This window comes from Molossus molossus, unplaced genomic scaffold (genome assembly GCF_014108415.1).
Source record: "Molossus molossus isolate mMolMol1 unplaced genomic scaffold, mMolMol1.p scaffold_m16_p_12, whole genome shotgun sequence".
Taxonomy (NCBI): Eukaryota; Metazoa; Chordata; class Mammalia; order Chiroptera; family Molossidae; genus Molossus; species Molossus molossus.
Window position 1 is genome coordinate 65,999,059 of NW_023425347.1, and position 20,706 is coordinate 66,019,764.

The 20,706-nt window shown below is 35.3% G+C and overlaps 1 protein-coding gene across 2 annotated transcripts in view; it reads left to right on the forward strand.

Moving 5' to 3' along the window:
• The window catches only part of NRDC (nardilysin convertase), a 73,025-nt gene that overhangs the window by 22,959 nt on the left and 29,360 nt on the right, over positions 1-20,706 (forward strand). For both annotated transcript variants that reach the window (XM_036256493.1, XM_036256494.1), the window contains exons 3-10: positions 1,744-1,825; positions 3,690-3,843; positions 7,668-7,741; positions 10,656-10,751; positions 11,755-11,877; positions 14,913-14,970; positions 17,509-17,582; positions 19,169-19,238. In XM_036256493.1, coding sequence (XP_036112386.1) covers positions 1,744-1,825; positions 3,690-3,843; positions 7,668-7,741; positions 10,656-10,751; positions 11,755-11,877; positions 14,913-14,970; positions 17,509-17,582; positions 19,169-19,238 — 731 coding nt within the window. The remainder of the gene's footprint in view (positions 1-1,743; positions 1,826-3,689; positions 3,844-7,667; positions 7,742-10,655; positions 10,752-11,754; positions 11,878-14,912; positions 14,971-17,508; positions 17,583-19,168; positions 19,239-20,706) is intronic.

Genomic DNA, 20,706 nt, shown 5'->3' on the forward strand with positions numbered 1-20,706 from the left:
AACCACTTTTCTGGGTCATTATTTTTGTCCCCCTATATTTTCCTCCTCCCAAAAGGAAGCTTAGTTGTTCTTGATCTAAAAGGTTTGAGAAAGTAAAAAGATTGAAATTTAAATATGATATATACTGAATTATGATTTGTTTAGGGCTTTCTTAAGTGAATTCTCAAGTGTGAATTTCTGAAGTATGAATTTCTTGGGAACTTAATTCTCAAATATGAATTTCTTTTCTAGTAATCACAGAGCCTGTTTTTGCTGTGGTTAAAGCTGACTGATAGACTGTGGTCTAAGTTACCTAATACAAAAATGTCTTCAACCCTGCTGGTCGAAGCAAGAAATCTTTATAGGGTAGTTGGAGCTGAAAGCATGTTAGGCATCTATTAAACATCACAGAACAGGTTAGACTGTGATTTGAAAAAGGGGCTATTTCCCCATTTTTTAACTGAGTTTATGTGCCTAAATCTTTAAAATATCAAACAGTATCAAGTGAGACAGTTTGGTTCTTCTGAAAACATACTTTCATTTTCTGACACATGGTTTGACTTTATGTCAGGTATGTACTATTTTTTAAAAGCTCTCTAAGAGGGTAAGCATTTTTCCAAACCATGTCACCAAATGTGTTAGCCCTTTAAAATTAACATTTGGATAAGTTAATAATTCTACTTCCTATCCTTGGGGATTTAAAAGGAGTGTTTTTCTTTCCTTTTTGTGTCTTTTAACTTACAATGACATATGGTGTGCCCTAATTATTTTTTAAACATGCAGAGTTTGGTGTACCTCTTGACCATCTATTTTGTTAAAAACCCTGGTTTTCCCAAGGTATGGACAATTACTGTCAGTAGATATGTAATGTGTTCTATATACCTTCAATAAGAAGTGAAGAACTAAAAAGCCTCTTTAAAGTTCAGTTCTGTGGTATTTTAATAGCTAAAGATTTTCTTTTTTAACCATTTACTTATTCTTTTTTTTTTATCCTCACCTGAGGATATTTTTCCATTTTTTGTACAGATAGAGTGGGAGGGAGAGAGAGGAAGGGAGAGAGAGAGAGAGAAACATCGACGTGAAGGGACACATCGAGTGGCTGCCACCCGCACGACCAACCAGGGCCGGGGACAAACTGCAACCGAAGTACGTGCCCTTAGCGGGAACCGAACCCGGGTCTCTCCGGACCGCAGGTGGACGCTCTAACCGCTGAGCCATACTGGCCAGGACCCATTTACTTATTCTTTGTTGGATGTTTTATTTACATGTTATTTTACTCCCTGTTTTAATAAAAACAAAAATTTCTGAGGAACTTTGAGAAGTCGAGTAACTGAGTTACTGAACACAGAGCCCTTTAAATGCTTAGAGATCTTCAGAGATAATCTATAGGTATATTATTCTGCAGATTTCCAAAATCTAATAAATCAGGAAACAAGCTTGGTTCAGAACTCTGAAATGCTGACACAAAATGATATTTTGGTGTGTTGGCCAGTCCCTCTTCCCTTTTTTTTCTGTTTCTGCTTTTTCCCTTAGGTCTGTACCTGTTCAGCATTTGGCAGGATGGCAAGAGGAGGAGTAGCAGGGTGAAACTGACACAGTTCTGGTGAGTTTCACTTTGCTGCTCCTCCTGATTATCAGGGAAAGAATTTTCTTACTTTCTATTGGAAAATGGCCATCTCCAAGTGAATCCTTAAGATGAGATCACCATTATTATTCCTTTAGTATTGACTCACTATTTGTATCTATGTGTTCTACTTACTCCAGTCCGCAGCGGCTCTTTGTGTTGGAGTTGGGAGTTTTGCTGATCCAGATGACCTGCCTGGGCTGGCACACTTTTTGGAGCACAGTAAGATCTTTGTAAAATATCATTCCCAGTGTTTTTTTCTCTAAATTTGTATGAATTGATTTCAAAGATAACTAACTGGTTTGATAGAACTATATGTTTATTATTATTATTATTATTATTTTCTTTTTTTTTTTATCCTCACCTGAGGACATTTTTCCATTTTTTGTTCAGGTAGAGTGGGAGGGGGAGAGAGGAAGAGAGAGAGAGAAACATCGATGTGAAAGGGACACATCGAGTGGCTGCCACCCGCACGACCGACCAGGGCCGGGGACAAACTGCAACCGAAGTACGTGCCCTTAGCGGGAACCGAACCCGGGTCTCTCAGGACCACAGGCCGACGCTCTAACCGCTGAGCCAAACCGGCCAGGGCTATTGTTATTTTCTTTACTGATTTTAGAGAGAGAAGAATGGAGAGGACGAGAGAAAGAAATATTGATGAGAGAGAACATCAATCGGCCGCCTCCTGCATGCCCCCCACTGGGGATTTGGCCCACAACTTGGGCATGTGCCCTGACTGGGAATGGAACTGGCAACCTCTTGGTGCATGGGTCCATGCTCAGCCACTGAGCCATGCTGGCCAGGCAGAAGTATATGTTTAACAAGAGAAAAGGCTAAGAAAAAAATCTGTATGAATATACAGGTGAAGACTTAATATTAATCTCCTTTAGTGTGCTTGTTTTGAGGATTAGAATGAGACCACTTAAAAAACTATTTGAAAATGTAGGTTTTATTAGTCAGGCATGGTAAGGCCAACAGATCAGGAGATAGTTTCCAATCTCTAGGAATTTAGGCTAATTATAGCCTTAGGAGGGGCAGCCTCTTCCAGGGTTAGCTAATCCCCAAGATGTCACAGCATCAGAAATACAAAAAACAAAAAAGGCACAATTAATATAAAACAAAATCGAAAATATTTAGTTTAGCCCTGGCCGGTTTGGCTCAGTGGTTAGAGCGTCAGCCTGCGGTTCAGAAAGACCCAGGTTCGGTTCCCGTTAAGGGCGCGCACCTCAGTTGCAGTTTGTCCCCGGCCCTGGTTGGTCGTGCGGGTGCAGCCACTCGATGTGTCCCTTTCACGTCGATGTTTCTCTCTCTCTCTCTTCCTCTCTCTCCCTCCCACTCTATCTGAACAAAAAATGGAAAAATGTCCTTGGGTGAGGATAAAAAAAAAAAAGAAAATATTTAGTTTAATGTGTACTTAACAAAAACCTATGTAGATGCTATACAGTTATACGGAAATTTATATTTGTTTTCCTGACTTACTCATTTTTTTATATTCTGGTTTTCTAATCTATTTGAAGGCAAACTTCTCACCTTATGAGTTTTGTTTTTTTTATCCTCACCCGAGGACATTTTTGCATTTTTTGTTCAGATAGAGCGGGAGGGAGAGAGAGGAAGAGAGAGAGAGAGAAACATCGACGTGAAAGGGACACATCGAGTGGCTGCCACCCGCACGACCAACCAGGGCCGGGGGCAAACTGCAACCGAGGTACGTGCCCTTAGCGGGAACCGAACCCGGGTCTCTCTGTACTGCAGGCTGACGCTCTAACCACTGAGCCAAACCGGCAGGGCACCTTATGAGTTTTTATAGTGAGAGTTAATCTGCATATATACTTACAGTTACATTTTAAGCTTTTTAAAAATAAATTATGTATATTTTTTCTTTTATCTTTTGAGTATTAAAGTAATATATGGGAATTATTATAAAAACAGAAGTATAATGAAACAAGTATTATCCAGACACAACTGTTGCTAATGTGTTGATATTATTTCTTCCAATTTTTTTTTTGCATATGAGAAATTTCCTCATTGAAAATAAAAGCATTGTTTATGTCTTTTTGTTTTGAGACTTTGTGTTCTTTTCCTTTAGTGGTATTCATGGGTAGTTTGAAATATCCAGATGAGAATGGATTTGATGCCTTCCTGAAGAAACACGGGGGTAGTGATAATGCTTCAACTGATTGTGAACGTACAGTCTTTCAGTTTGATGTCCAGAGGAAATACTTCAAGGAAGCTCTGGATAGGTAACTAATTCAAAATGTATTTTTACTTTAATTATATAATGATACCTGACAAATTGAAATATTGAGCATTGGTATTTCTTTTCGAGCAGTACTCTAATTCTGTAGAATTGTAGCAATACTTTATTTAGAGAAAAGAACAAAGTATTAAATACATCTTGGCCCTTATTCTGTAATACATAGTCTTTATAGTAAAGATAAAATTGAAACTCTTGAAACCTTTTGAGTTTTGTAAATAATATATTTTCTATTCATTCATTGTTGCAACTAGTTTTTCTACTTTAGTAGAAAATATGGAAAATAGAGAAGCACAAAAGAGATAAGGTTGCTCCTAATTTTATAATCTAGAGATAACCATGATTAAGGTTTGGGATATAAGCATCTATATTTTTTATTCTCAATTTCAGCGGTTCTCAACCTGGGGGTCGCGACTCGAATGACCCTTTCAAAGGGGTCACCTAAGACCATTGGAAAACACATATTTCCAATGGTCTTAGGAACTGAGACACTACTCCTCTATCCGTCTCCAGGCGGGTCTGCCCACATGCAGATACACCCACATACAACATGAGGAACTGTATTAAAGGGTCACGGCATTAGGAAGGTTGAGAACCACTGCCTATTGGACCACATTGTTATGTCCTTTTATGTTTTTAAACAAGATATATCTTTTTTCAAATCATTATATAATTTATAAAACATTCAACCAGTTATATTTTATCAATCGAGTTGTTTCCAATTTTCTAATATTGTAATATTGTGATGAATATACTAATCGTTGTGTACATTCTTAATTATTTCTTTTAATTAAGTTCTCAAGAGTGAAATTTCTGTGTATATTTGGATGTATATTTTAAGGCTTTTTTTTTGTAAAACGTGTGATATTCACTGCAGAGTTGTTTTCGAGAAAGTTTATATCACAAGGTTGCAGACCTAAGGAAAAAGAGTCACTTTATAGCAAATTCTAGATAAATGTAGATTGTTAAAAAATATATGACCTTTTATTATTGTTCTTTAACTAGACTGTGAAGGGAAAACACACTTACTATGTATAATTAATTGGGCATTCTAGGTTCAAGTAATATAGCAGTGAACAAAACAAACAAAAATTATTGCCCAAATTGAGTTTACATTTTAGTTTGAATGAATGAATGAATTTGATAAATGTAGATTTAAATATAAAAAAGGAAATCTTGAGTTTGACCAGTATAATGTAAGCCTTTTGAGGGCAGAGATATTGGCCTATTTTTGTTGAGATATCTCCAGCATCAGGAATTTAGTATATACTAAGATATTTGTTGAATGACTTAATATATTTCTTTGTAGAAAGACATTACTATAAAATCAAAACACAAATGATCAGAAAAACTCAAAACATGACAAAGGTCCAGTTTTCTTAAAGAAATTGTCCCCCTGGCTGGTTTGGCTCAGCAGTTAGAGCATCGGCCTGTGGACCAAAGTGTCACAGGTTCAATTCCCAGTCAAAGGCACCTAACTGGATTGCAGGTTCCATCCCCCCACCCTCATTGAGGTCCTGTGGGAGCCAGTCCCTCTCCCTCCCTTCCACTCTCTCTAAACCAGTGGAAAAATATCCTCAGGTGAAGATTAACAACAAAAACTTGTTTTTTCCCTTAAAAGAGTAATATGACCTTGAGAAATCTTTTGGGTAAATTTCTATGAGTTGACAGCATATGCCATTATTTTCAATGGAATAAATATTTATGTTGTTTAACTTTGATCCTTCATGCATTTGTGTATGACTTTGGGTTTTAGAATTAAATACAAATATTCTGATTTATTATTTAATTAATTAAACATTATTCAACTCATCAATCATACTAAATACTGAAAAAAAAAATGTCGACAATATCTTAATTAATATTAGTAGCTAGTTAAAAGTTTCTTCTATAAGTGAGCTTCAAAACCCAATATCTACACATATATTCATAATAGAATTATTTATAACAAAAAAGTGCAAACAACTAAATGTCCTTGACCTGATATATGGACAAACAAAATGTGGTGTGCATCCATACAATGGAATACTACTTAGTGATGAAATGAATAAAGTACTGATACATGCTACAACATAGATGAACCTTGAAAACATTATGTTAAATTTAAAAAGCCACTCACAAAAAGAGCACATATTGTATGAATCCACTTATGTGAAATGTCCACGACAGGCAAATCCACAGACACAGAAAGTAGATTAATGGTTGCGTAGGATGGGGAGGGTTAATAATATGATTTCTTTGTGGGATGTTGAAATAGCTGAAAATTAATTTATAGTGATTGCACAACTCTATTAATATACTGAAAAATATGTATACTAAATTTTACAGTATGTAAAATAGACCTCAATAAAGTTGTAAAAAAAAGTTTCTTCTCAGATAAGCAAAAGTTAAAAGTTTACTAAATATTATAGGAAATATTTTCAGTTATTTTACTTTTGCTGGAAAAATTAATTTAAAAAAATTTGATTGCATTGCTATTATATAAATGCTAATTTGCATATGTAATTTGCTACATTACAATTTATTTAAGTAAATAAATTACACTGAACAGTTACAGTTATAAAATTAATTGAAACACTGATAGCCTTACATTTTTCTTTTAACCCTGGCCGGTTTGGCTCAGAGGTTAAAGCGTCGGCCCTCAGACCAAAGAGTTGTGGGTTCAATTCCAGTCAAGGGCACATACCTCGGTTGTGGTTCAATCCCCAGTCCTGGTCGGGGTCATGTGGGAGGCAACCAATCAATGTCTCCCTCACAATGATGTTTCTCTTTCTTACTCTCTCTCTCCTTCCTCCTTTCCCACTCAATCTAAAAATCAATGGAAAAATATCCTTTGGTGAGATTTAAAAATTTTTCTTTAGCTTATAATTTTTATTTAATTATTTGTAACTATGCACTGAATAAAAAGAGTAGGCTTTATACACTTTTTATATATAAAACTGCAGATATATATACAGTATATAAACAGATAGACTATATATCTGTGGTATTAAAATTTCATGGAGTGATTAGTAGAAAATTTCTGCAAAGCTTCCCTAGGGTTGATAATGAAAACAAAAAGGTCAAAAAACACTGGTCTAGAAATGTATAAAGGTGGTAAAACTACAAAGGGAAAACAGAGAAGTTATTACCATAACATTCGGAATATTAAATCTAAGGATAGAATAGATGCTGAATACTTCTAGAGTTCTGACAGTGGTCCATTTTTTTTTTTCTTTATTAGTTTTAGAGAGAGAGGAAGGGAGAGAGATAGAAACATCAATGAGAGAGAACATCGATTGGCCGCCTCCTGCATGCCCCGCACTGGGATTTGGCCCACAACCTGACATGTACCCTGACTGGGAATGGAACTGGCGACCTCTTGGTGCATGGGTCGATCTATGCTCAACCACTGAGCCATACTGGCTGGGAAACAGTGGTCCATTTTTTCACTTGGATGGTGGCCTCTCAGGCATTTACCTTACAGTTATGTATTAGTCTGTATGTTTATGTTTTATATACTTTCTGCATGAGTGTTAAATTTTTTTTTTTTGGTATGTGCCCCTAGCCGCTAGGGCCTAGCGGGAACTGAACCCGGGGCTCTCTGGTCCGCAGGCCAACGCTCCAACCGCTGAGCTAAACCGGCCAGGGCAGTGAGTGTTAAATTTCATAATTAAAATAGTTCATAGACTTTAAAATATATAATATTGTTTAGATTTTGCACACACATGATTATGAATTAAATCTCCAACTTAATTAAAAAGTAAGATGTTGGCTGAAGTTTCTATTGAACAAAAACAGAAATGCCAGAGTTTTGGTTTTTTTTTTCAGATGGGCCCAGTTCTTTATCCATCCACTAATGATCAGAGATGCGATTGACCGTGAAGTTGAAGCTGTTGATAGCGGTAAGAGAAATACTTTATGTCTTACCACTTTTTCCTTTATTGAACCAGTTATTTTTTTAGCACATTATTCTTTATCACTAGACTATTTTACCTTTATATAATAAGGGCTAAATTGAAATAGATGTGTCATGTTTATTCTTGAAGCCATTCAATGTATAATCGGTATGGATTTGAAGTAAAAAGATGGTAGATTTTTATTTTTTCAGCCTTTGTTTGTTTGAGGGTTTTACCATAGTGACTAATCTTTTGCAGAACAGGAGCCTAATTCTTAAAGTTAATACAGGGTGTTAAAACTTTAAAAGTTCTTGTAATTTTTGCATGAAGAGAGTTTCTCTGAGGCTTTATTTTGAATACCATCCTGATTATTTATTTATTTATTTATTTATTTATTTATTTATTTATTTATTTTTATCCTCACCCGAGGGCATTTTTCCATTTTTTGTTCAGGTAGAGTGGGAGGGAGAGAGAGAGAGAGAAACATCGATGTGAAAGGAACACATCGAGTGGCTGCCACCCGCACGACCAACCAGGGCCGGGGACAAACTGCAACCGAGGTACGTGCCCTCAGCGGGAACCGAACCCGGGTCTCTCTGACCGCAGGCCGACGCTCTAACCGCTGAGCAAAACCGGCCAGGGCGATATTTAAATAGCTTATCTTTTGATGGGATGTGTGTAGGTGCTTTGTTACTTAAATTTTGGTAGTTATGAAAAAAACTGTGATATATTTATGGATGAAGAAACTTAATTCTAGCCCTGGCCAGTTTGGCTCAGCAGTTAGAGTGTCGGCCTGTGGTCCAAGTTCAGTTCCTGCTAAGGGCACGTACCTTGGTTACAGTTTGTCCCTGGCCCTGGTTGGGTCGTGCGGGTGGCAGCAACCACTCAATGTTTCCCTTTCATGTCAATGTCTCTCTCTCTCTCTCCCCCTCCCTCTCTATCTGAACAAAATATGGGAAATGTCCTCAGATGAGGATAAAAAAAAAAAAAAAAAGAAAAAAGAAACTTAATCCTTGAGCTGGAAATGCATTTAATTTTACTTTTTGACAGTTTTTCTTATCTTTGGGATTTAAAGAATAAAGACCATAAGGAAAACCATGTGCTTTTATAGGGTGAGGCTTCATTATAGAGCTGTGCTGTAAATACCAGTTAATTACAGAGTACTAATAAATAGCACCATTGTAGGTTAACCTCACTTGCTTTATTTGAGCATTAGAAACATGTAATACTAGACTTGGGGGGACTTCCAGTTCATATAAGTTAGGCTTGGCTTGTAGCAACTGAAGAGGCAAGGTCTCTGTACTTGTTCCTCCTATTGTATTATTTTCCTCCTTGGCTTGATTCAGTGTCTATTTCTAATAATAAGTTATTGCATTCACTAGGCTGAGTAAACTGCAGGTGGCTGGAAAGAGCCATCTATCTGAAAGTCAGCTGACTTGTATTTTACTTACAGAAATGTCACAAACTATGGACCTAAATTTATTTGTAAAAGAGGGTGGGATTCCTCCTACCTCTAGTAGCTCCTTATAATCAAGGATTTATTTTCTTCATTTTTGTTATTTGCCTGCCACAGTGTCTGTTTTATCATAGGTTCAGATAAATATTTGTGTGAATGAAAAACCAAGATAACCAAGGAGAACTTTTTCCTGCCTTTTGGGACATAGGAACTATATTCTATATTCTCTGTCTTAAATGCTTTTAGTATGTTTTTCTTCATATAGTTTTTAAAGTGGGTTGAAATCAATGTTTAAAAAAATTAAACCTCTAATTTGATTTTACAAGTTTAAGTCAGAATGCATTTTATTATATTTTGAAATATAATGAAGTAATAGAGATACACATATACATGTGTGTATAGATATACATATTATATAAGTTATGTGTGTATACATACATATACATATATATACATACAATAAGTTATTTTGGTTTAAGATGAACTTAAGCTAAAAGTTCCGTTTTTTTGTTTTGTTTTTGTTTTCTTGTATTTTGGATGATAGTCTTGGATTTCATTTATGATCTGATATAAATAGCTAGGTTTATGTCATTAGCCACTTAACCTTTTAAATATGAAGAATTAACTTGAGTTCAGGGTAATGGGGAAAGCTCTTCAATTTTAACTAGTATAATAAACTACTCTAGTAGTATTCATGAACCAGTTCTAAAAGCTCAGTAGTCAGATATTATTTTCTTCTATTCATATTTGATGGCCTTTCTTTGATCATTCTTGTCTCATTTACATGTTTTTAGTTGCCTGCATGTCTGTCTCCAGCAACTAGTTCAGTAGTACTGCCACATAGTAGGTATTCAGTAAATATTAGTTGAAGGAATATATCTTATCTTATTTAAACCTTCTAAGAATTCTATGGGCTAGATACTAGTAATTCTATTTTATAGATGTAGAAGTAGAATTAGGGAAGTTAGATAATTCCCTCAAGGTAGTACAGTTTAGTAAATGGCAGAACATGGATTCTAAGCCAAGATATTTCTGACTTCAAAGTGATTGTTTTTAATCATTAATACTTTATTTCCAACATAGTTGGCTTTGCAGGAAATGTAAATAAAACATACAACAAAGTTCCCAAAAATAAGAAATTTGATGTAGCATTTTATAAACACTTTCATCAGTAAAATCCTGAATATAGCAACCTACAGTTTAAACCTTCACATCAACTACCTTGTTTTATTTGAAAATCAGTGAAAACCTTTAAAAAAGTGAACTGACTACCCGCAGTTATAATAATAAGTCATAGAGCATTGCCTAGATCGTTGTTCTCCACTTCAGTCTTATAACACATAATTCATAAAATTAATTTTTGTTACTTCCTTACTTTCAATTCTTTAAGCTTGAATTTCCAGATAGATAATAAAGCAGATATGGAATTTCATTTAGTTAAAATTGTTTCTTTAAAACTGACAGAATATCAGCTTGCAAGACCTTCTGATGCAAACAGAAAGGAAATGTTGTTTGGAAGCCTTGCTAGACCTGGACATCCTATGGGGAAATTTTTTTGGGGTAAGATACTAAATACTTCATCTTATTTCATATTTTCTAAGTTAAGGAAGGTTGAGAATATGAAAGATTGATAAACAATGGAAAATTATAAAGGTAGGGTAGCTAAATGCCTTTTATGTTTTCAAATGCAAAGTAGTGTTGCCTATGTTAGGTTCTCTAACACTGAATATATAAAGGATAGCACCTAACATTTTGTGAATGCTTTCTGGGTGTTAGATACTCTGTTAACACTATTTGGATTGTCTTAGTTGATCATCATAACAATGTTATAAGCTGGATACCACTATCATCTCTAAAGATAAACACACTAAGAGAAATTATTTAATTTGTTTAAATCACACAGTGGTGGGATTTGAACCTCTGTTTATCTGATTATAAATTCTGTGCTCTACCCCAGCCTGATACTTCCATTTACCAACAGAGATTCAGCAATGATTTCTCTAATAATTTTTGAACTGTGACCTTTTGTTTAAGTGGTAAGCTGTTTAAATGGTATCAGTTTTTAATAATGCCTTTTTCTTAGTATTAGAATTAGTTATAGCTTCATAATAATTCTTTTGGGATTAATTAAATCTGAGATGAATAGATGAAACAGTACTTCATTCAGAGGATGATTTGCTTCCCTGTATATTTTGTACAATTATAACATTTTATATGGCATCCTTGCTTTATGTGGTTTATTTTTAAGAATTATGCACAATATTATTAAAATAATTCAGAGATAAATTCTGAATTGAGTAATAATAAAGAAAAGGAGCTTAAGGTAATTACTGTTGCTAAGGTTTTACCAAGTAGAGATTAATTTCTTATGTGTTAAAATATACTTCAAAATTGTTTCTTGGAAATTTTTGTCTTATAGTGATATTATTATTATACATTGATTCAATGTTCTTGAGTCACTTGTGTTACTTCATTAATTATGTATAGTAGCAGACCATTGGTATAGAGACTTTGAACAAAGTAAACTTTGCTATTTCTATAATCTTTTTCATTTTTTTAATAGGAAATGCTGAAACTCTCAAACATGAGCCAAAAAAGAGTAATATTGATACATATACTAGGCTGAGAGAATTCTGGATGCTTTACTACTCTGCTCATTACATGACTTTAGTGGTTCAATCCAAAGGTAATATTATCTACTGTGGCCCTTAGAATTACTCTGAAATAGTGCTTTCTTTGAATTTATTTGCCTTGATCACTGTTGCAGTGAGTGCACTGGTAATTACTTTAGAACATGAACAAAAGGAAATCAGATTTTGGAGAGGTCACATAGCAAATGGCTATGCTCAGAGAAGCACAAAATCATCTGATTATCACCAAATGTTTTTTCTCTTATAGGCATAGGTCTTCTAAGGTAGTCTGTGAGTATACTAATGTACTAACAGTTCATAAATTGTTTTTTGAAGCCACATTCAGCTACTGCCTCTTTTATCTCTCGTTTTGAATTTAATACATATTGATTCTAAATTCTTACAGGGGAAGGTATCAGTCTTTTCATCCTTATATAAGTAGGGTCCAGTAAAATGGTGTGATTAATTGGATTCCATTATGGAGATTCTAGTAAAAGTATCTTAAAAGTAAAATACTGATCAGTGCCTGTACTCTTTTTCTCCTCCTTTTTTTTTTTTTTTTTTAATAATTTTTCTTTATTGATTTTTTTTTTTTTTATCCTCACCCGAGGACATTTTTGCATATTTTGTTCAGACAGAGCGGGAGGGAGAGAGAGGAAGAGAGAGAGAGAGAGAGAAACATCGATGTGAAGGGACACATCGAGTGGTTGCCACCCACATGACCAACCAGGGCGGGGACAAACTGCAACCGAGGTACGTGCCCTTAGTGGGAACCGAACCCGGGTCTCTCTGTACCGCAGGCCGACGTTCTAACCACTGAGCCAAACCGGCCAGGGCGATTTTTTTTTTTTTTTAGAGAGAGAGGAAGGTGGGGAGAGAGAGAGAGAGATCGATGAGAGAGAACACTGCCCACCTCCTGCATGCCCCTATGGGGGATTGGGCCCACAACCTGGACATGTGCCCTGACTGGGAATTGAACTGGAGACTAATCCTCTCAACCTCATATTCTTATTTTTATAGAGTTTTGTTTTTTCATTATCAAAATTAAGGTCAGACTGACTGGCACTTAAATATAAAACATTTTTGCATTTAGGATCAAAATTAGTCCACTATAGTTGACTTCAATGTAAAGTTATGGATATGGTATGGTAGATATTCTTTTGTTCAAACCACAAATGAGCATTTAGATTCCTTTTACAACATTTGTTAAAATAGGCAATTTCATATTCAGTGTGTAATATTAATTTATATATATGTATTTTTAATTTTATTTTTATTTATTTTTATTTTTTATCCTCACCCGAGGACACTTTTTCCACTTTTTGTTCAGGTAGAGTGAGAGGGAGAGAGAGGAACAGAGAGAGAGAGAGAGAGAAACATCGACGTGAAAGGGACACATCGAGTGGCTGCCACCCGCACGACCAACCAAGGCCGGGGACAAACTGCAACTGAGGTACGTGCCCTTAGCGGGAACCGAACCCAGGTCTCTCTGGACCACAGGCCGATGCTCTAACCATTGTGCCAAACTGGCCAGGGCTTAATTTATATTTTTTAGTTAATTATTTCCAAATCTGTCATGGACATGTATTTTTCTTTAATTAGGTATTTTTTTTTCCATTCTCTCCTGTTGTGATGACAAATACAAGAACATATTAATGATTATTACAAATTTCTAAAATAAGCCCCAGATATTTGGTCAGAATACTTTGTACAATCTAGACTCAATTGATTTTGGAGCTTTAGCATTTATTATACCATTTAAGAGTTAAATATCTCTATAAATAGTATAGAATACACTCAGAACTTGATTAGTATAATTTTCATCTTGTGTTTTATATCCTTAGGCATCTCTTTTGTGAAGTAGTGAAACTCGTCTGTCTAGTGGGACTAACAAATATTATTTAGTGATGGTAATGAGTCACTGGGATAAAGCTGAAAGGTTTCTTTTTTCATTTAGATCTCCTGTTTTACTAGAATTTCTTATGAAATAATAAGCAAAGAATTAGAAAATAGTAGAAGTCATGTATATATATGAAACTTAAGAAAAAGACTTGTAGATTAAAACCTAAGCAAGTATAGCCTGGCCAGTGTGGCTCAGTGGTTGAGCATTGACCCATGCACCAGTAGATCACCGGTTTGATTCCTGGTCAGGGCTCATGCCCAGGTTGTGGGCCAAATCTCCAGTGGGGGGAATGCAGGAGGTGGCCAATCAGTATTCTCTCTCATCAGTGTTTCTATCTCTCTCTTCCTCTCCCTTTCTCTCTCTCTCTAAAATCAACAAAGAGGAAAATAAAAAACCTAAGCAAGTATAAATTAATGTAAAATAAATGCACTGTAAAAGTACTAGTGAGATACCAAGAAGAAGGGTCAGTGTAGTGTGGGTTAATTTGGGGAAACCTCCCTGGAGGTTGGCTGGTGTATTCTTATCTTTTGGCCCTTCATACTACCTGAATGATAAATAAAATCATGTGGTTTTTTGTTTTTTTTTTGTTTTTAAACTTGTATGGGTCTTCTAACTTTAATTTTTTTAAAATTCTCACCTGAGGATATTTTTTTCATTGATTTTTATTTGATTTATTTATTATTTTTTGTGTACGTGCCTCTAGCGGGAACCGAACCTGGGACTCTCTGGTCCGCAGGCTGATGTTCCAACCTCTGAGACAAACTGGCCAGGGTTTTCCATTGATTTTTAGAGAGAGTGGAAGGTGGGGGAGAGAGAGAAACATCGATATGAGATGTTTGGTGACCTCCTACACACATCCTAATCAGGGCTGAGTATCAAACTGGTGACCCAGGTATGTGCCCTTGACTGGGAATCGAGCCAGTGACCCTTCAGTTTGCTCGTTGATGCTCTAACCACTTAACAACACTGGCCAAGGCTGTGGCTTCTAACTTTACCAGAGAGGAATAAAGGAGTCTAACAAAATTATACGTGTCTTAAGGTTTTCGTAACTATTGTTATTTTTCCTGTTATTGCTGGTTATAGAGTGGCAGGTAATACCCAAATTAAAGTGTCCTTTTGTGTAATAGCTAAAGATCTGTGAGAAATCTAATAACATTTTCCTGTCTCCTCCCCACCCTTCTTCCCAAGAAACACTGGATACTTTGGAAAAGTGGGTTACTGAAATCTTCTCTCAGATACCAAACAAGTAAGACATTTATTCTCATAAATCATACACCTTTAGGGTTAAAGAGGCCATATTTTCTTGCGTGAGTTCCAAAGATTTTGTTATTCTTTTGGTTTGTTTTTAAGCAGGTCATTAAGACCTAATGTGGTTTAGCAAGATTGCACAGTTTTTGAGTGGGAAGACTAAGTTGAGAATCTAAATTTCCACAGCTCTGTAGTTCAAAATTTATAAGCTTATAAACTTATAGTAAGCAGTAATTCTGAAGAATTTATGTCTCATTTTACATTTATTCAGAGCTTTCCTGTTAATTGTGGAAAGTGTTTGAAATTGTGACATAAAAGCAAGTATTACATTGAGAGACAGAATGAATAGATAGATAGATAGATAGATAGATAGATAGATAGATAGATATAGATAGATATATAGATATAGATATAGATATATAGTATCCTCTGCCTCAGAACAAATTGTCTTCTGAAAATTTGATTTTTAAGTCAGTTGTTTGGAACTTGGAATGCTTTTGCCCATAAAAGAAATAATCTTGTAGATGATGATTGACTTTCCATACTGTCTGAAAAGTCTGTTTCATGTAATTGAACCAAATTATTTTTTATTAGAAATTGTATATAGGGTTCCAGTTCAGAAAGCTATTTTTTTGTGCACCTCAGATTCATCAAATAATACAAATATTTGACACTTCATTGTTACATTTTTGTTACAAAGAATACAAAAAAATTTAATTCTGAAGCAATTAAGTCTTTCTTCCCACTCCTAGCAGTTTGCATTTTTATAAAATAAATGACAACAGATTTTTTTCTTACATCAGGTGAGTAAGCTAGACTTTTTCCATGTTCATTTTAAGACAAGTTATTGTAAATGTATGAAAGAAAAATTAGCTTTAAAAATGTTAGTATAATTTGTAATAACAACTGTTTTATTATTTTGGCTTTATGTTAATTTCCTTTGATAATTAGCAGTGCTTTTTCTGTATGGAAAGATAATGAAAGCTATGCCAAAGTTGCAGGGTTTTATTTGTTTATTTTTGTTTGTTTTTTTATAAGAAAATCACAGCTATAGAAATGTCAAGTGGCAGATCGAAACATGTTTCACTGTGAAAGTTTACTAATAAAATCAGAGGTATAATTGAATAGAGGGTTCTATCAATTCCTGATAAACATTTAAAATTTTTTTCTTGAATATTATTCACTAATAACTTTGGTTGTTCCTTAATCAGAAAGATTAAAATTATTCTAGATATTTAATATTAATTCATTATTGATCATGTTTTGGAAGGAATATTAGTTACAGTATCTTCAACCAGATGGGAAGCCTCTAGCAGGAGAGTCAAGTTTTTGTTTTTGGTTTTTTTAAATCCTCACCCGGGGACATTTTTCCATTTTTTTATTCAGATAGAGTGGGAGGGAGAGAGAGGAAGAGAGAGAGAGAGTAACATCGATGTGAAAGGGACACATCAAGTAGCTGCCACCTGCACGACCCAACCAGGACCGGGACAAACTGCAACTGAAGTACATGCCCTTAGCGGGAACCGAATCTGGGTCTCTCTGGACCGCAGGCCAACACCCTAACCGCTGAGCCAAACCAACCAGTCAGGGCAAGTTTTTTTTGTTTTGTTTTGTTTTCATCCTCACCCGAGGACATTTTTCCATTTTTTGTTCAAGTAGAGTGGGAAGGAGAGAGAGGAACAGAGAGAGAGAGAGACATCGATGGGAAAGGGATACATCGATTGGCTGCCACCCGTACAACCGACCAGGGCCGGGGACAAACCGCAACCGAGGTACGCGTCCTTAGCGGGAACCGAACCCGGGTCTCTCTGGACTGCAGGCCGACGCTCTAACTGCTGAGCCAAACCAGCCAGGGCCAAGTTTTTGTTTTTGTTTTTAATCTTCACTTGAGGATATTTTTGCATTTATCTTCAGATAGAGTGGGAGAGAGAGAAAGGGAGAGAGAGAAACATCGACGTCAGAGGGACATATCAACTGGTTGCTTCCCACAATCCCGACCAGGGCCAGGGACAAACCGCAATTGAGGAACTTGCCCGTAGCCTGAATCAAACCTGAGACTCATTGATCCGAGGTCTCACGCTCTACCGCTGAGCCAAACCGGCCAGGGCAAGTCAAGTCTTTTAAATACCAGAGTGCCTAATATAATGCTTTATACCTAATAATCACTCCATATATATTTGTTGAATTAAAAAAATTATCTCTAGTGTAAGTTTTCTTTCTCAAATGGCTTTGTATAGGAGAACTGAAGTTGAATGTGCTGAGAGAGGCAGTAAATATTGGGAGGGGAGGTCCCTTTAATTTATTGTTTTATATCTGAGTTTTAAAGATATTTGAGTCATTGGGACTAAGGTTAAGAAAAGGTTGTATGGTTCAGGATTTTGTGGCTTTATTGCCATCTGTTCACTTATGCCTAGAATGCTTTGTAGCCAGGAATATGTAGAATAGATTATAAATACCTATCAGTTAGGCATCCCTAAAGATACTGCTTATAAAGGCTTTTGCCAATTAAATTTTAATGTATTTGTTTTATTTTCAGTGGGTTACCCAAACCAAACTTTGGCCATTTAACGGATCCATTTGACACACCAGCATTTAACAAACTTTATAGAGGTTCGTGAACCAAAGGTTTAAAACTGTTTAAAATAACTTTAGCACATTCTCTAAAACTTAATTTAGGCTGCCAATTTTCTTTGAAAATTAGAACACAACAGAAAGTACAGCTGGGTTGGAAGTAGATGGACAATGGAGATCCAGTTAGCCATTATTAAGCAGATTGATTGGTTTGCTGCTACTTGAGTCTGTTTCATGCTTTCTCCCTGTTTTCCCCTTGTTCCCTTTTGTTCTTTGGTTTTATTGTTTCTTCCCTATTTTATTTTATCTATATTCTGCTCTCTCTCTCTTTTTTTTGCCTTTGAAAAGGAAAAATAGAGGAAGAGAAAACATTTTGGAAATTGTTTTCTTGTTATCTTTATTATAAAAACAGGTTTTGTTAAGTGAAGAAAAATTGGTAAAGCAATGGGAAAATCACCCCTAAATCTTATCATCTAGAGAAGCCATTTTGGCAAATTTCCTTTTGAATTTCTCTAGGTATATTTTCTTAATGTAGTTGCAATTATAAAGTATATACACTTCTATCTCTTGCTTTTTCATTTAATATTATATTTGTGATAACTGCCCAGTGAGCCATCACATAGTTATGCTATAATTTACTTAGCAATTTGTCCATAATGAATATTGCAGAAATATTTTTTAAAATATGTTTTTATTGATTTTTTAGAGAGAATGGGATGGAGAGAGAGAGGGAGAGAGAAAGAGAGAGAGAGAGAGAGAAACATCGATGTGAGAAACATTGATCGGCTACCTCCTGCAAGCCCCCCTACTGCAGATTGAACCTCCAACCTGGCATAAGCCCTAACTGGGAATTGAACCGGGACCTCTCAGTCCATGGGACAATGCTCAATCCACTGAGCCACACTGGCAGGGCTGCAAAAATATTTTTAATGTACCATTTCTCTTTCTTTGCTCTTTTTATTGCGGCAGATTTTTTTTCTTTCTTCTAGTTGCCTAAGTATTCTTTCTTCCTCCTCTTTCACCCCATTGTCAGTCTCTTTCCTCTTCTTTCCCTCTGATAAGTGGCTGTTTTGTTACACTCTTTATGTGCTGTTGGCGCCATAGCTAAGCTGATTTATTTTTGGTTGTATTCTTTCTGGCTTTAGATTTTCTCTTTTGAGAATCGTGGAATAATAGCACTGGAAAGAATCTTAGACCTACTTTAGCCTAATCCACTCACCTACCATAAGAAAATAGATCCAGAAAGATTTAAATTCAAGTGATTTTCTCAAAGTTATATAAACATGTATAGCAAGATAGTGGTATGGCTGAATTTCAACCATGGGTCTTCTGACTCCTAGTCCTGTGTCCTTTCTTGCAAGAAAGAATCCATCCTTAGGAGTATTTAGTATTTTGATAGTTCTTTTATCCATGCTTTTTCTTCCTATGAAACCAAATTGAAAAGAAAGTCACAAAAATTGCATTATTCAAATTGGAAAATTGGCAACTTGAAATAATAATTGAATTGTATTTAACCTTCCCCTGATTATTGGAGGATGATATTTATTGAATTTAAAAAAATCTCATGTAACAGTAAAAGTTATGGAGAAACTCTTATATTTGTTCTTCTGAAAAATATTTTTCAGTTGTTCCAATTAGAAAAATTCATGCTCTGACTATCACATGGGCACTTCCCCCACAACAGCAACATTACAGGTAAGCATTCAAGAGCAAATTTACTCCATTAATTACTGAGTGATAGTCGTGTGTGTGTGTGTGTGTGTGTGTGTGTACTTTTTTTTTTTTTGGTTAATCCTCACCTTCCATTGACTCTTTAGACAAGAGTGGAAGAGAGGGAGAGAGGGAGGTGGAGAGAGAGAGAGAGAAAGAGAGAGAAACATTGATGTGAGAGAGACACATCGATTGGTTGCCTCCTGCACAACCCCAACTGGGGCTAGAACTGAAATCCAGGTACATGCCCCTGACCAAAATAGAACCCGAGACCCTTTGGCCACAGGCTGATGATGCTCTAACTCCTGAGTCATACCAGCCAGGGTGACAGTCATATTTTTAAAGCATGTTAAATGGTCTAAATTTGGAAGTTCTACATTTATAAACACAGGTAATATGGTGAACTGGGACCTCACTGCTAAATTTTTCAAGCCTTGCTATATATTTTAATGTTTTCTTGGGTATAAAGACTAGTTTTCTTGTAACTGAACTGGTTGCCTTTCCTGAGTTTTTGAAATTAAGTCTCTTAGAGTGAAACTAACGTTTGTAATTATTTTCTTTAGTACTTTGAGTACAAAATATATTTATTTATTTGCCAATTGTGACCATTTGGGTTGATCTTATTAAAAGTAAAGTAATTTTGAGCCTAGAATTTGACTACAGCATAACTCTCAAGGACCTACTTAGTCCTATGAGTCAGAAATGGGTTAGGGCAGATTTATACAACTTAGAAAAATATTTCAGCTCATATATATATTTATATATTTATATATTTATATATTTATTTGAGCAATATAGTATAGGCCAAGACATTCTTTAAAGGTAATGATCAACCAGTGCCTACAAATACTTTTCTAATTAGAAACAAATGCTAATAATCTGATAAAAATTTAACCTATTTTTAAAAACTATTACCAATAAAAGAAAACTATGAGGACACATACATAAACAGAAGGAAAGAACGTAATGAGCATTGACTAAGCTCAGTAAAAATTGTTTTTTAAAAATGTGTGTATTAGAATATTCAAGCATTCAAGTCCCATAAAGTTAACAAGAACAGTATGCCTACAGTAAGAAAGCAGAGAATGTGTATTGTCTACTTGCTTTTGGTGCAAGGATAATATACAAAAAATATAAATTGATTGTACAGTTATGTTAGAATGTCCCCAAAAGTGTTAGTTATTACATGCATATTTAAAAGTTTATTTGTTTTGAATTTTTACTATGAAAATAGTGTACGCTTGTAAAATATTAAAATAGGACAAAAGGCTATTAAATGAAAAGTAAAGCTCTGCTTCTCCTTTCCTTGGTCTATGTCCTCAAAGACATGCCCAGTATCAATAGTTTCATATTGTTTGAACATTAATATAATGAATGTGAAACACATCTTATTTCTTTTTGTTGTTGTTGCATTTCCTATTTTCGTGATTAACAAAACCTGTTTAACCCTCTG